The sequence below is a fragment of the Hevea brasiliensis genome, chromosome 8 (assembly GCF_030052815.1).
Source record: "Hevea brasiliensis isolate MT/VB/25A 57/8 chromosome 8, ASM3005281v1, whole genome shotgun sequence".
NCBI lineage: Eukaryota > Viridiplantae > Streptophyta > Magnoliopsida > Malpighiales > Euphorbiaceae > Hevea > Hevea brasiliensis.
Window position 1 is genome coordinate 10705799 of NC_079500.1, and position 15481 is coordinate 10721279.

Sequence of the window (15481 nt, forward strand, 5' to 3'; positions counted from 1 at the left end):
TTTAATTTTAAAAAATAGAGATTAAATCACAAATCGATGAAACTTTAGGGATCAAATAATAAATTTTTCTTAATTAAATATAGAGTATATTTATATTTTCACTTAAACTAACAGCAATATTGAACAAAAGAATATCTGATTTTGATAAAAGCATAAGTAAGAGACTAAATTATTTAATTTCTAAAATATAAGAATTAAATTATAATATTGATCAAAATTTAGGTATCAAATAGTAAATTTTCTAAAACAAAAGAAGTTGCCGATAAAGGGTGGAAAAGAGAAGGTGCATATTTATACCCATAAAGGAAGATAGGGTCATAAAACAGGAACAGGCTAGACAATTCAAAACAAGCATCTCTGTCTCTAAACAGTGAATTGAAAAGCCCTGCACTCCAGGACTGTTTTTCAGGGGGGAAGAAAAGCCGCCTCCACCGCCGCCGCCACCACCAAGAAATGTAATAACTCACACATGTTTATTTTCCCATCTATTCCAATTAACGATGATGTTTGTGGCAGTGGACATGCATATAAATTAAATGACCTACCAATCAGGGCAAAGTATTACTGAAATTTGATCTTGCAAGCAGAAGATACCCCACGGACTTCATGCATTTGGAATCTTTGGCTGATACCTATATTTAATATAAATACGTATTATTAATTTAATATTATAATTAAATAATAAAAATATTTTTATAATTTTTATAAAAAATATTTTTTATATATAAATTATTTTTTACGAAACAAACGAAATTTTAGAGCCTAATTTTGTTTTCTTTTATTTCATTTTTATTTATGTGAATGTGGGTTGTTAAGTCCAATTTACCATCAAAATGTAGTGCAAGATTGTCAAATTCAATTCTTGTAGTAATTGTTGCAATAATATTTTTGGCCCTACAAATAGACATGATCCAATTGTCGACATGTTTATACATGCATGGACCAATGCTAAATTCTACATTTATTTCGGTAGAATAAGGTCGATTGTACGTCACATATATAATTAAGGAGTCAAGACATTTATTCTAAAGGGGTTGGAATTTTTCTATTCAGAGTTCTTAGTTTGAATTTTGTTGAAAATGAAATGAAAATTTTATGAACAAGAATATATTGAAGAGTAATCTATTTGTATAAAAAATTGGATAAATTACTTTTTTTTTTATCTATATATTGTGTTATAATTAACCCTTAAATCTTTATATTTTAAAAAATAAATTAAAATATTTCTAAATTTTAATTTCAATCATATATTTTTATCCTTTTACCCAATTTTTAACTTTTACCGTTAATAAAAGATAAAAATATATTGATATCTCTTATAATAAATTATTATTTTATCCTTCAATTTTAATATTATAAATACTTTTGTCTCTAAATTATATTATTATGAACGCTTTTATTCCTAAGTTTTACCATTATTAACACTTATATACTTTATTAGATTACCCTTTTGACCTTTGATTAGCGATTAAATAGATAAAAATAAGCTAAAAAATTAAAGTGTTAACAAAAATAATTTAACATTAGAGCTAACATAAAATAAGAAAAGCAAAAGTGATTATTTGAAAGTCTCTAATTAAAGTATAAAGCTCACTAATTAATAAAATTAATGGGTCAAATTTTTGTGAGTATCTAATTTGATTAAAGCTAATAGGAAGGATTTACGTAATAAATAATTGAATTCAGAATGGATTCAGATTTTAAAAATAGCACCTAGGCGGGTTTTAGTTTTACGTATTGAGTATCCATAATTTAAACTTGTTTATATAAATACTTAATTAAATATAAAATATATATTTTTTATAATAATATTTATAAATTTTATATTTTTATTTATAAAAATTTAATATTTTATAAAATTATTTATAAAATATAATTTTTTATAAATTATTAATTAAAAAAAAATATAAAATTAAATGAGTTTGGATATTCTTCAGATAATAATAAATGAGTTTATAGCAATTATAATTTAAGATGAATTTAAGTTTTAAGAATTCAATTTGAATAAGATAATTTCCGATCAGAGTTAGAAACATTACTAAATTATTTTCATTAGAAAAGCCAAAGCTAATTAAAACAAATGGTCCATCCATACCATCCCTTACAATACTCAATGGCATTTTCGTAATTCCATCTTTCGATTTATCAGAAACAACACCCCTGCCACATAGAAGCCACTTCTCAATTAGTCCACAGAGGAATGTTTCTTTGGGATTTGTAATAAATCTAAATATTAAACCTTCAGAAATTAAAGAAAAAAACAAAAATGAAGACATGAAAGATCAGAAGCTGATTATCTGAGTCATTCATGCAAATAGCCATAGTTAAAAGAAATGAAATGCATACAAACTGAAAATGATCCAAAAACAGTTCTTAATTTTTGCCCATTACTTCACAGCCTGTAATGCGAGAGAGGCCTTGAAAATCCACAAGAAGCCGACAGTTGCAGATAATTCCAAGCAACCCATGTGGGATTCTTTCCCTTTTTAGCCCAACTTTGTGTCACTTCTTTTGCCTCCTGTTCTCCTACTCATTTTCTCTGCTCCAACTCCAATTTTCAGGCACTTTTTCTGATAAAATTCTGCCCAAGTTTTGTTGGATTGTAGTTTACCATCATGTGGGAATCGGCGAGTGAATCTGTTGGTGGGCGAGATTACGGTAATGGAATTATTAGCTCAACCAAGCAGGGTCTCAAGACTGATGGGTTTGAGCTCAGGGGCCAGTCATGGTGTGTTCGCTAAATGAAATTCTAATGGTTTTTTATTTTTGTGTATCATTATGGATTATTTCTTGGAATATTTTGGTATAAAGAGAAGTACAAGTACTGGTTTTTCTTTCTGCTAATTGTTTAGCTTCTAATCATTCTTTTTCAGGTATGTGGCAAGTGATATTCCTAGTGATCTTTTAGTTCAGATTGGAGATGTAAATTTCCACTTGCATAAGGTAGTCAGTTTTGTCCTCTGAATGCTTGAATTTCACTTCTCTTAAGTCCAAATTCAAAATTCAATAACAGAAAAGAAAGTTCTTGAATTATACTGACTTACCCCTTTTCACGATTTCTGTTCTTGCAAAGTATCCGCTGCTTTCTCAGAGTGGAAAGATGAATAGACTAATATATGAATCACGCGACCCAGGACTGAATAAGATAGTTTTAGATGATCTTCCTGGTGGACCTGAGGCATTTGTGGTTGCAGCAAAGTTCTGCTATGGAATTGCTGTTGATCTAACAGCAGGCAATATCTCTGGCCTTAGATGTGCTGCAGAGTACCTGGAAATGACAGAGGATTTAGAAGAAGGTAATCTTATATTCAAAACTGAAGCTTTTCTTAGTTATGTGGTGTTATCATCATGGAGGGATTCTATATTAGTACTGAAAAGCTGTGGGAAGCTCACACCATGGGCAGAGAACCTTCAGATTGTTCGAAGATGCAGCGAGTCCATTGCCTGGAAGGCTTGTGCCAATCCGAAAGGGATAAGGTGGGCATACACTGGAAAACCACCTAAAGTTTCTAGTCCAAAATGGAATGATATAAAGGATTCAAGTCCTAGTAGCAATCAGACTGTTCCTCCTGATTGGTGGTTTGAAGATGTTTCAATCCTAAGGATTGATCACTTTGTTAGAGTCATTACAGCAATCAAGGTAAAGGGGATGAGGTTTGAATTGATTGGAGCTTCAATAATGCATTATGCAGCCAAATGGCTTCCTGGTTTGATTAAAGACGGGGCAAGGTCTGTTGATGAAGGAAGCAATAGCAGCAATAGTAGTGGCAGCAGTTGGAAAGGTGGACTCCATATGATTGTGGCAGCAACGAAAGAGGACCCTTCATCAGTTCAGGCAAAAGATCAGCGCATGATCATTGAGAGCCTCATCAGCATAATTCCACCACAGAAGGATAGTGTCTCCTGCAGCTTCCTCCTGCGCCTTCTGAGAATGGCAAACATGTTAAAAGTGGCACCTGCATTAGTTACAGAATTAGAAAAACGAGTGGGGATGCAGTTTGAACAGGCAACATTGGCTGACCTCCTAATTCCTTCTTACAATAAGAGCGAGACCTTGTATGACGTGGACCTCACTCAGAGGCTTCTGGAGCATTTTCTGATTCAAGAACAGACAGAAAGTTCAAGTCCAAGTAGACAACCATTTTCTGACCAAAGGGGTACTAATACACATGCCAAAATGAGAGTGGCAAGGCTTGTTGACAGTTATCTCACAGAGGTTTCCAGAGACAGAAACCTCTCACTAACAAAGTTTCAGGTACTAGCAGAAGCTTTGCCTGAATCTGCAAGAACCTGTGATGACGGGCTTTATCGAGCAATTGATTCTTATCTTAAGGTAATTCACATCCTTCTCTTCTTCCCCACAATTGTTATTTCTTTGAGATGTGTATCAAGTATATGAATGCAAGTACACAACTTCTGCCATGACTTTTTAGTAAAACTTTGAACAGAGATTGATTTTCTGTGCACCTCTCATGCTTGGTTAATCAGGAACACCATGACACACACCCACACACACGCATATATATTCTTGCCATGTGTTTAATATTCATGTAGAAATGTTAAGCGTGTGATGATATACCCAAATTCTACGTTTATGAATATGCACCAGTTGCTGAGACGATATATCAAATCATAATTGTGAGCAAGTATTCAAAAAAGGAAAAAGATATAAAAAACAATGGTCCCCTATAAATCCATGACTACAGGCAAACATTTCTTTCATTCATAATCATAGTAGCTCATCAAGATAATGAGAGCAGTCACAATGTAAAAAAATTTGTGCATCATCTTGTTAGCTGTGGCATTAGTCTATTGCTAGTTAAGAAACTAATTTGCATAAAGGAATATATAGAAATGTAAGCCTATTTGGCAAGTCATTTCATGGGCAGTTAGGGGAATCCATTGCAGAGGGAGTAAAAGTATTGTTTATTTCAGCCAAAAGTTATTTTAGGCAATTTGATTTTGTGATTTCCCTCGTTTATATTCTTACTTGAATCATAATTCAACAGGCCCATCCAACACTGTCTGAGCATGAAAGGAAGCGCCTGTGCCGTGTGATGGACTGCCAAAAACTCTCAATTGATGCCTGCATGCATGCTGCACAAAATGAGAGACTTCCACTTAGGGTAGTGGTGCAAGTACTCTTTTCTGAACAAGTAAAAATAAGTAATGCAATAGCAAATAGCTCCCTGAAAGATGCTAGTGAAACACAGTACCAGCCCATGATACCAAACCGAAAAACACTACTTGAAGGCACACCACAATCATTTCAAGAAGGATGGACAGCTGCTAAGAAGGACATTAACACAGTCAAGTTTGAGCTCGAGAGTGTGAAGACTAAGTACCTTGAGCTACAAAATGACATGGAGAATTTGCAGAGACAGTTTGATAAGATGACAAATAAGAAACAGACATCAGCGTGGACTAGTGGATGGAAAAAGCTGAGCAAATTCACCAAGATGACAACTATAGAAAACCATCATATTGAATCCCAGGTTCCAGAAGCTACCATAGAACAGACTAGAAAGACCCCAAGAAGGTGGAGAAATTCCATTTCCTGAAAGACAACAAAAGAAAATCCATAAGAGTTGGCAACAAAGGAATACCTTTACATTTCCACTGTTATTCTCTTTTCTTCTTCTTGGTATCTTTGGCAGTCAGGGTTATATTTCTCTTATTTTCTTTTTTTTTTTTCCTTTTTTTTAATAAAATCTTTAGCAATCACCTCAAAAAAAAAAAAAAGCAGAAGTACAATTGTCACCAAAATCTTGTCATGTCATCTGTCAGTTTGTCACTTCTTATTTTAAGTGTACTTGGTTATTAAGGGATGAATTGAAGATATACTTCCAATTTTCCTTTACCTTGGTGAAATACAAAGTAGAACCAATTTACTCTTTTCCCTGCCTCATATGACATATTAGAATCAAGAAAACAAAGAAATAACCAAAGAATTTGTTGGAACCTAATTTAAATATGATTGATTTATTTTTCATAATATTTTATTAGTAATTTAATTTTAACTAGTGATTGAGATTTATGTGAAATTTTATTTTATTTATTTAGATTTTAATGCTATATAAATAACACAATCAATCAATATTTGAGTCAATAGAGAAACTTTCTTATTATCCAATAAAAATATTCTTTGCTCTTAGCATTTATGTTTGTAATAGAATTAACTATAGGGTTAGTCCCGATGGTAAGGATGGGAGCTTTTCTTTTTTATCAACCAAGGCTCGATTCCTTTCAAGAGTACTCTAGAATTATTTATCTTGAATGTAATAAGACAATATAGAGGAGTACGCCCTCATGATGATCAAGAAAATAAACTTAGTCTCAGCGACGAACAGACAATAATCGGTGCATTTGATAAACTGTATAGTGAATATCCATAAAAAAGAATATAGGATTATTTATAGTGAAATTAAAAAAATAAAATATATATATATATATATATATATATATGAGGAACGTCGTTCTTTCCATAAGCCAAAAGGGAGGGAGCAATTGGAAAAATTTTGCCTATTGGAAGGAATCTTTCAAGAGCCTCTATTGAAAGAGTTCCCTAAGGTTTCTATCAGGCAATAAGAATAGATTTTTGAATTCAGGGATTCTGTTTCTATAATTGAACTGCAGAAGATTATGCTTCACTAGTTCTAACAAGCATCTTAGCTCTTATATTTGCTTAAATGGACTTTGTCTGTCAATGATTTCAGGAAGTGCAGATGATTCAGTCAGTGATTGTAACAGATTTCATAACTAAGATTCTTTGGAGCCACAAGTGCAACGTGACATGCATATATTAACAAAAATAGTATAGCACAAATTGTGAAACTCATTAAGGTAATTGCTTTAGATCATATATCACCTCATATGAAAAAGGAGTTAGTATTGATGTAACATGTCGAGGCAAAAATTCTCAAACCACAAAGATTTCAGATGTCGGACATATGTAAATATGGAAGATAATTCTCCACGGCAGTTGTTTTGAATGGCGAACTGACAGCACTCCAGCTTGTAAATTGCCACATTTAGACACAAACAATTGCAGGTACATCAGGGATATGGTTATGAAGAATTGCCTTAAACTTCCAATTTAAAACTCATGTTTAAGCACAGAAAGTATATAACATCCAACTCAAATGGGCAATCTGAAAATTCCAGAAATACTAAAATATGATTAATGGAAGCTCATGTTCTGTGCTTGTCAGCAATTGACAGCACATTATTGTTTTATCCAAGTGGCAATGATTTGAGTTATTAAATTTCTTAAAGCCCTTGTTATCAATTTCAGATGTCAATGTTTAGTTGGTTTTAAAAGCATCTTTATGTGCTCATCTGTGAGACAACATTATGTGCCAGTGATACCATTTACCAAAGCTAATGCACGAGCTGTGCTTTCAGAATCTCCTTTAATAAAGAGGGAGAAAAGAAAAAATGGGGAGCTGGGGGGACCCGTTATCCAGAGATTTGACAACATTGCAACTTCAAGTTAATATGTGCCGCAAGAGAATTGAATCTCATAGCAAAGCAATAAACCATGTGCAGCTTGCAGTTTACAAAACCATTGTCTTGTCTCACATACATGAAATGCCACTGAAAGCACATAACAAAACCATGTGTCACAAGTAAACAATCAAAGAAAATTGAAGATTACAAGAAAGAAGATACTTTGCTCAAGTTATATGCAAAAGGGGTGTTTTCCCTGTATGTTCCATATACTTCTGCACAAGGGATGTACTGTGTTATTGATCATAGTTTGCTATGTACAGCAGTTTAAAAATAACTTTTCAATAGATTAATGAGAGCAATATTGACCATGACTACTTAATGCATCTAAATCAGATAATCAATTCCTTAACTAGCAGCCGCAAACAAAAGTGCAATTCATATAAATGTTTATTCATGCATTTGAATAAGCGTATATTGGTTTGATCATGACAATGCATTTAGGCAATTCCAGATTGTGTAATCAAGGTGGAACCCAGTTGACTAATTATAGAGATTTCTTTGAAATCACTCATGCAGATTCAGTCAACAGTAGTTTTCATCACAAACTTGAAGAAGCTGCTGGATTCCAAAGTGGGGCACCTCAAAGTGCTTCTTATGGGTGCCTACAATATGTCCATATGTGAAAAGCACTTGCATGAACTGTCTTTCATTTCCACTCTAAAGAATTAAAATCACCATTGTCCAGCAATAAGCCAACATTAGAGTCGACAATTTTTGTCAAACAGATTAGAAAATTGGCCTTGAACATATATTGGAAACATTCATTGCATGGCATTGCGTTGTATGTAAGCAATAAGATAAGTATACCTAAACTAATAATAAGCGTAAAGAAAGAAAGAAATATGCGTACGAAGTCTAACCTGAAGTGAAGAAGATAGCTTTTCATGGTATATATATCTACTGAAGACAAGATCAGAGAAAAAATTGAGATTCAATCTTCTGAGCTCTCAAACTCTAATGTGTTTTCCAAATATCTCACCAATCTATAACAAAAAGGCAGTGTCCTCTGCTACGATCTCACTTTTTATTTCAATTGAGTCGTGGTATTTGGATTAGGTCAAAATTTGAATAAATGAAAGCATATTCAAAATAATATATTTTTTCGAGTGGTGATAAATTCCAAACCTTAGAAATACATAACAAAACAATGCAAAATAAAATTATATATTTACCTTACAAAATATATTTGTAGTACAAAATTGTAAAATTAGAGTATAAATTATTTTTAAAATTTTGATATATGTCTCATCACTACTATTTTCTACTTTTGTAAAGGAAGCACTTAAGATAATGAAAGTGGGTAAAACCTGTGGACCTGATGAAATACCAATTGAAGTGTAGAAGTGTTTGGGAGATATGGGAGTGGCATGGTTAACTAAATTATTTAATAAGATTCTAAACTCAAAGAAAATGTCTGATGAATGGAAGAGGAGTATTTTAGTACCTATTTTTAAAAATAAGGGAGACATACAGAGTTGCTCAAACTATAGGAGAATTAAACTCATGAGCCATACTATGAAGTTGTGGGAGAGAGTTGTGGAGCATCGACTACGTCATGATACTTCTATCTCTCTCAATCAATTTGGTTTTATGCCCGGTCATTCAACTATGGAAGCGATCTTTCTTATTAGAAGCTTGATGGAGAAATATAGATATGTGAAGAAAGATCTACACATGGTTTTTATTGATTTGGAGAAGGCTTATAATAGTGTTCCAAGAGATATCTTATGGAATGTGTTAGAATAAAAAATGGTATCTATTAGGTACATATAAGTATTGAAAGATATGTATGAAGGAGCAACTACTATTGTGCGTATAGTGGGAGGGGACACAAGAGATTTTCCGATCTCAATTGGATTACACCAAGAATCAGCCATAAGCCCTTACCTTTTTACATTAGTTTTAGATGAATTGACGAAACATATACAAGAGAGTATTCCTTGGTGCATGTTGTTTGCAGATGATATTGTTCTGATAAATGAGACACTAGAAGGAGTCAATAGAAAGCTAGAGCTTTGGAGAAGTACTCTAGAGTCAAAGGGTTTTAAGTTAAGTAGAATGAAGACAAAATACATGCATTGCAAGTTCAGTGAAGGCCAAACTGGTAATAGGGAAGGAGTTAGTTTGAATGGAGTGGTACTGTCCCAAAGTAATCACTTTAAATATCTAGGCTCAGTCCTTCAAGTAGATGGGGGATGTGAGGAGGATGTTAGTCATAGGATTAAAGCCGGATGGTTGAAGTGAAGACGTGCCACTGGAGTTTTATGTGATCGTAAAATTTCCAATGAGTTGAAAGGAAAATTTTACCGTACAGCCATACGACCGGCTATGTTATATGGTAGTGAGTATTGGGCACTGAAAGAGTCGTATGCGTCTAAGATAAGAGTTGCAGAGATGAGAATGTTAAGGTGGATGAGTGGCCATACTAGACTAGATAAAGTCCGTAATGAGAGTATTAGATAAAATGTAGGAGTGGTGTCAATTGAAGATAAGTTGAGAGAAGGGAGATTGAGATGATTTGGTCATGTGAAGCGTAGACATACGGAGGCTCCAGTTAGACAAGTATAGCACATTAGGTTAGAGGATAGAAAGAAAAAAAAGGGGTAAACCTAAATTGACTTGGAAGAGAGTAGTACAACATGACCTAGAAACGTTACATATTTTTGAGGATTTAACTCAAAATCGTTTAGAGTGAAGAAAGCGAATCCATATAGCCGACCCCAAATCTTTGGGATAAAGTCTTAGTTGAGTTGAGTTAAGTTGTAAAATCAGCTTTTAGGGACTGAAAAAAGAGCTTTTTCATTAAAAAAAATTGTCCGATGTCTAAGTTTTTAAAGTTTGAAAATGCAGCGTAAATTTATTTTTAATGAATGAAAAAAGAGAAATTACTATTTAGTCTATATATTTTAATAAAATTAATTATTTAATTTTTTTAATTTTAAAAAATACACTAATTAATCTCTATTTTTAGTTCGTAAATCATTAGTCCCTCCCATTATTCTAAAGTAATTTTTTTTTCCAACTCAACTATTCAGTCTCTATAATTTGAATAATATAATAATTTAGCTCAAGTAATTTTAAAGTAATTAATTATATTTTCGATTCTTATAATTTGAAATACAATTATTTTCTTTTTATTAGCTTAATTAATAAAAAAGTTGCTTTAAAATAATGGGAGGAGTTAAATATATATATATATATATATATATATATATATATATATATATATATATATATATATATATATATATATATATATACACAGTCTCTCTTGCAAGTTGAACATGTGAATCTCTCATTATCACTGTCATGATGGTCAATCCGGTCAATGATGCTCTCTGATTAATAATTGAAAAAGAAAAGAGAAATAAAAAAGAAAAATGCATCCATTGCCATTAATTAATAGCATCAACACTTTAAAATATAATTGAATTGAATGCAATTAAGGTGATATCATAAACTCTTAAAGAGACAGAATTAGTGGGCTAAGCTTTACAGTTAGGTTTGAAAATTATATATAGTTCAATGGAGAAAATGGTGTGCTTCTGTCTTCTGCTATTTTGCTTTCTTCATCAATCTTTTTGTTCACTTGGTGTGATTTTAAAACCCTAATTTATCTATTGACATAATGCCATGCATCGTACCAACCATATTTATATTTGTTTGGTTTAGCTTGCAATATTGTTTCCCACGTTTTTAATTTTGGAAAATTACTTCATTAAAGAAGCAAAAATGTTAGAAATTATTATTGGAGTTTTAGTTGAAAAGTAATTGGCCGCAAATTACTATTGGAGTTTTAGTTGAAAAGTAATTTGCCGCGTCTAACTCACCCCGAAGCTAACTCAAGGAGAAGGAATATTCAAGGCCATGTAAGGGGCATATAATCTCTATCTCAAACCAGTGTTATCAAGGCGAAAGGCGACAGAGCACCTTATAGCCTTAGGCGAGAGGCGAGAGGTGAGACGCAAGGTGAGAGCCTTTTTGAAGCAAGGCGCTATAATCTTAATTGCTATATATATGTGTGTGTGTGTGTGTGTGTGTGTGTGTGTGTGTGTGTGTGTGTGTTGTCACAACTCAACCTATGAGTCGGACAGGCACTAGGACCTAGGACAGCCTAAAGCCCCCGAGGCCCGTAGTAAGTCTAACTATTCCTTAACCCAACTCTAAGGCCCATTTGGGCCCAATTTCAAGAATTCAACCGGACAGAGTCCGGCCATAAAGTGGACCTTTCAACGGGGAGTTTTTTACTCACCCGACCTGTAAACACAATATATAATCAATTGGGGAGCTCAGCTCACCCTCCACATACTCAATGTCATAAAAATAAATGGGAGCTCAGCTCACTCATCCAGTCCATCAATCACAATATGTAAATTTACAGTTTAGTCCTTATAATTGACCCTTTTTGTAAAAACTACCCAAATAAACTCTAAAAATTCTAAAACTTTGCCTTGCGGTCCTTAGCAATATTATTAGGCTAATGCAAAAAGAATCATAATTTTCTGAGCTATCACGAATATTTTATGGATTTTTAATCCCATTTAAGCACTAGAAAATTACGAAAAAGAAAGGTTCGGGCTTACCTATACCAATTCTGACTCCGGGGACGCTCTCGAGACGTTTGACAATAATGGGGTAGCCAAAATCTCGATCCAATTCGGAGACTTTTTCAGTAGCCGGTCTGTCTAGCTGGAAATTCACAGACTTAGACAACTGTCGAATTTCCGCGAATTGAAAGCACCTACACGAAGCCCACAATACGTGGGTTAGTAAAAAATTTTTACAGAATTTTTTAAGCTCATTTAATGCTCAAAAAAACACTACAAAGTTCCATGGGACTCACTAAAAAATGGTGTCGAAAAATTTTGAAATTTATATTTCCGCGAAGCTCTCGACAAGTGGAGCTCTCTGGTACTCTCGGTTTTCTCGTGGGGTTCATGGTTTGCGAGAAATCTAGCTCAAAATTCAAAATGGGCTAAAACTTCCCGGACAAAAATTGGACAAACCGCTCGATGGATTTTGGTGTTCTTGGTGTCGATGGAAAGTTCTCGAGCTGTAGATATTGTTTGACACAAGACCCTGCCCAATTGGTGGCTGGATCGGCCGAATTTTGGCCGGGAAGCTGAAACGGCGCGCGTACGCAGGTGGGTCCTCGCCCGTCGTTTTCAGCCGCTTGGAAGGCCGGCCGGCGAAGGGGAGGCATCGGGGGCGTGCGCCGGCGAGGTGGGGAAGCTGGGGAGGCAGCGGTGCGGCCTGGGGGTGAGGAAGGAGAGAGAAAACGGGAAGGGAAGGAGGGGAGGTCGGGCGCTCGAGGGAGAAGAAGGAAGAAAAAGAAAAGGGCCGATCCGATTCAACCGGTCTGATTCGGTCCGGTTTGATTTGGCCGGTTCGATTTAGGATACAAAATTTTGAATTTTTACTCTACCTTATGATCGAAAACGATGCCCAAAAATTTCGAAAAAATTCTAGAAAACTCAGAAAAATTCATAGACTCCAAATATATTTTTGGTTTTGCCACGTGGTCTTTAAATTAATTTTTAAAAATAAACATAGTTTTATAATTTCAGAAAATCGAACCCAATTTCTAAAACCCGAAAAATCTCAATTAATTTTCCAAAATTTAAATAAAATAAAATATCAATATTTACCCAAAAATAATAAATTTAAAAATTAGGGGTATTACATTCTTCCCCTCTTATAGAAAATTCGTCCTCGAATTTTTACACAAGGCAGAATAAAGTACAGAATTACACATTGAATAGATAAGGGTACTTGCTACGCATGTCCCGCTCTGATTCCCAGGTGCACTTTTCCACTGACTGACTCCTCCACAAAACCTTAACCATAGGGATCTGTTTTGATCTTTGCTGCCTCACTTGGTAGTCCACTATGGCTACAGGTTGCTCCTCAAACGTTAGGTTTTCTTTCAGCTCTATTACATCCGGCTGTAGCACATGAGAAGGATCAGAAATGTATTTCCTGAGCATAGAGATGTGAAATACAGGATGAACATGAGAAAGGTTGGGTGGTAACTCCAACCGGTAGGCAACTGCTCCAACTCTATCTGTAACCTCAAAGGGTCCAATATACCGAGGTGCCAACTTGCCCTTCTTTCCAAATCTCATGACTCCCTTCATCGGAGAAACTTTCAGGAATACATAGTCGCTTACTGCAAACTCTACATCCCTCCGTCTGGGGTCTGTATAACTTTTCTGCCTACTGAAAGTTGTTTTCACTCGTTCCCTGATTAAAGGAACTACCTCTGAAGTGTACTATACTAGGTCTACATCATGCACCTTCGCTTCTCCCATTTCCGTTCAACACAGAGGAGACCTACACTTTCTTCCATATAGTGCCTCATAGGGTGCCATCCCTATGCTGGAATGGTAACTGTTGTTGTAGGCAAACTCCACCAAAGGTAGCTGATCATCCAATTGACCTCCAAAATCCAAAACACTCATGCGAAGCATGTCTTCCAGTGTTTGGATTGTCCTTTCGGGCTGTCCGTCTATCTGAGGGTGGAAAGCAGTATTAAAGTTCAACTGTGTGCCAAGTGCCTCCTGCTACTTCCTTCAAAATCGAGAAGTGAACTGGGGCTCTCTGTCAGATATTATGGAAGCCGAAATTCTATGCAATCTGACTATTTCTCGAATGTAGAGCCGGGCGTATTGTGCAACAGAATATGTGATCTTCACAGGCAAGAAATGAGCTGATTTAGTTAGGCTGTCTACAATTACGCATATCGAATCATATCCTCGCCTGGTACGAGGTAACCCAGTCACAAAATCCATAGTAATCATCTCCCACTTCCATTCTGGGATAGAGAGCTCTTGTAGATTCCCTGACGGCCTCTGGTGTTCAAACTTCACCTTCTGACAAGTCAAGCACTTGGACACGAAGTCTGCTATGTCTCTCTTCATGCCATTCCATCAATAGCTATCTTTCACATCATGGTACATTTTGGTGGAGCCTGGGTGGACATTGTATAGTGTATAGTGTCCCTCTTGCATGATTTCATTTTTGAGATTGTCCACATTGGGCACACATATACTAGAACCCTGCACTAGGGCGCCATCATTGGCAAATCCAAACTCACCACCTTCACCCTGCCGTACTCTTTCTATGATCTTCATCAATTGTTGGTCTCTGTGCTGAGAAACTCTAACTCTATCTTGCAGGTCTGGTCTCACTGAAAAATGAGCCAACAATACCCCCTCATCTGAAAGATCTAGGATTACAATTTGATCCATCAACTCATGTACTTCCTGAATCAACGGTCTCTTCTCCGCTGATATGTGCGCTAAGCTGCCAGAAGATTTTCTGCTCAAAGCATCTGCCACTACATTGGCCTTCCCAGGGTGGTACTGGATGGTGCAATCATAGTCCTTCAGAAGCTCCATCCATCTCTTCTGTCTCAAGTTTAAATCCCTCTGTTGAAAGATGTACTTCAAACTCTTGTGGTCGATGTATATCTCGCACACTTCACCATACAGGTAGTGTCTCCAGATCTTTAGTGCAAAGACTGTAGCCGCCATTTCCAAATCATAGGAGGGGTAGTTCTGCTCATGCCTCTTCAGCTGTCTTGAAGCATAAGCCACTACTTTTCCATTCTGCATCAAAACACACCCTAAGCCAACTCTGGAGGTGTCACAGTACACGGTATATCCTTCACCACTCATCGGTAGTTTCAACACCGAGGCGGTGGTTAGACACTCCTTAAGCTTCTGGAAACTCTCCTCACAGTCATCTATTCAAATGAATGGAACATTTTTCCGAGTTAACTTAGTTAGGGGAGCTACTATCCTGGAAAAATCCTGCACAAAACGCCTGTAGTAGCCAGCTAGAGCCAGAAAACTTCGCATCTAAGTGACTGTTGTAGGCCTAAGCCAATTAGTTACAGCCTCAGTTTTCTTGGGATCCACTTGAATGCCTTCACGAGAAACCACGTGTCCCAAGAATGAGATGCTTT

General features: G+C 35.4%; 1 protein-coding gene across 1 annotated transcript; it reads left to right on the forward strand.

The window, feature by feature from the left end:
- The first annotated feature begins 2221 nt into the window (after window positions 1-2221).
- Window positions 2222-5896, forward strand: LOC110637943 (root phototropism protein 3). Its single transcript, XM_021788335.2, has 5 exons — window positions 2222-2468; window positions 2562-2728; window positions 2874-2943; window positions 3074-4333; window positions 5010-5896. The coding sequence occupies exons 2-5, from the start codon at window positions 2616-2618 to the stop codon at window positions 5559-5561; spliced, it is 1995 nt and encodes a 664-aa protein (XP_021644027.2). The 5' UTR covers window positions 2222-2468; window positions 2562-2615; the 3' UTR covers window positions 5562-5896.
- Window positions 5897-15481: the final 9585 nt, after the last annotated feature.

Bases quoted from the DNA above. Each gene is read 5' to 3' on its own strand.
- LOC110637943 (XM_021788335.2), top strand. From the start codon at position 2,616: ATGTGGGAATCGGCGAGTGAATCTGTTGGTGGGCGAGATTACGGTAAT. The intron at 2,729-2,873 runs GTGTGTTCGCTA...ATTCTTTTTCAG, and splicing joins GAGCTCAGGGGCCAGTCATG to GTATGTGGCAAGTGATATTC. The intron at 4,334-5,009 runs GTAATTCACATC...ATAATTCAACAG, and splicing joins CAATTGATTCTTATCTTAAG to GCCCATCCAACACTGTCTGA.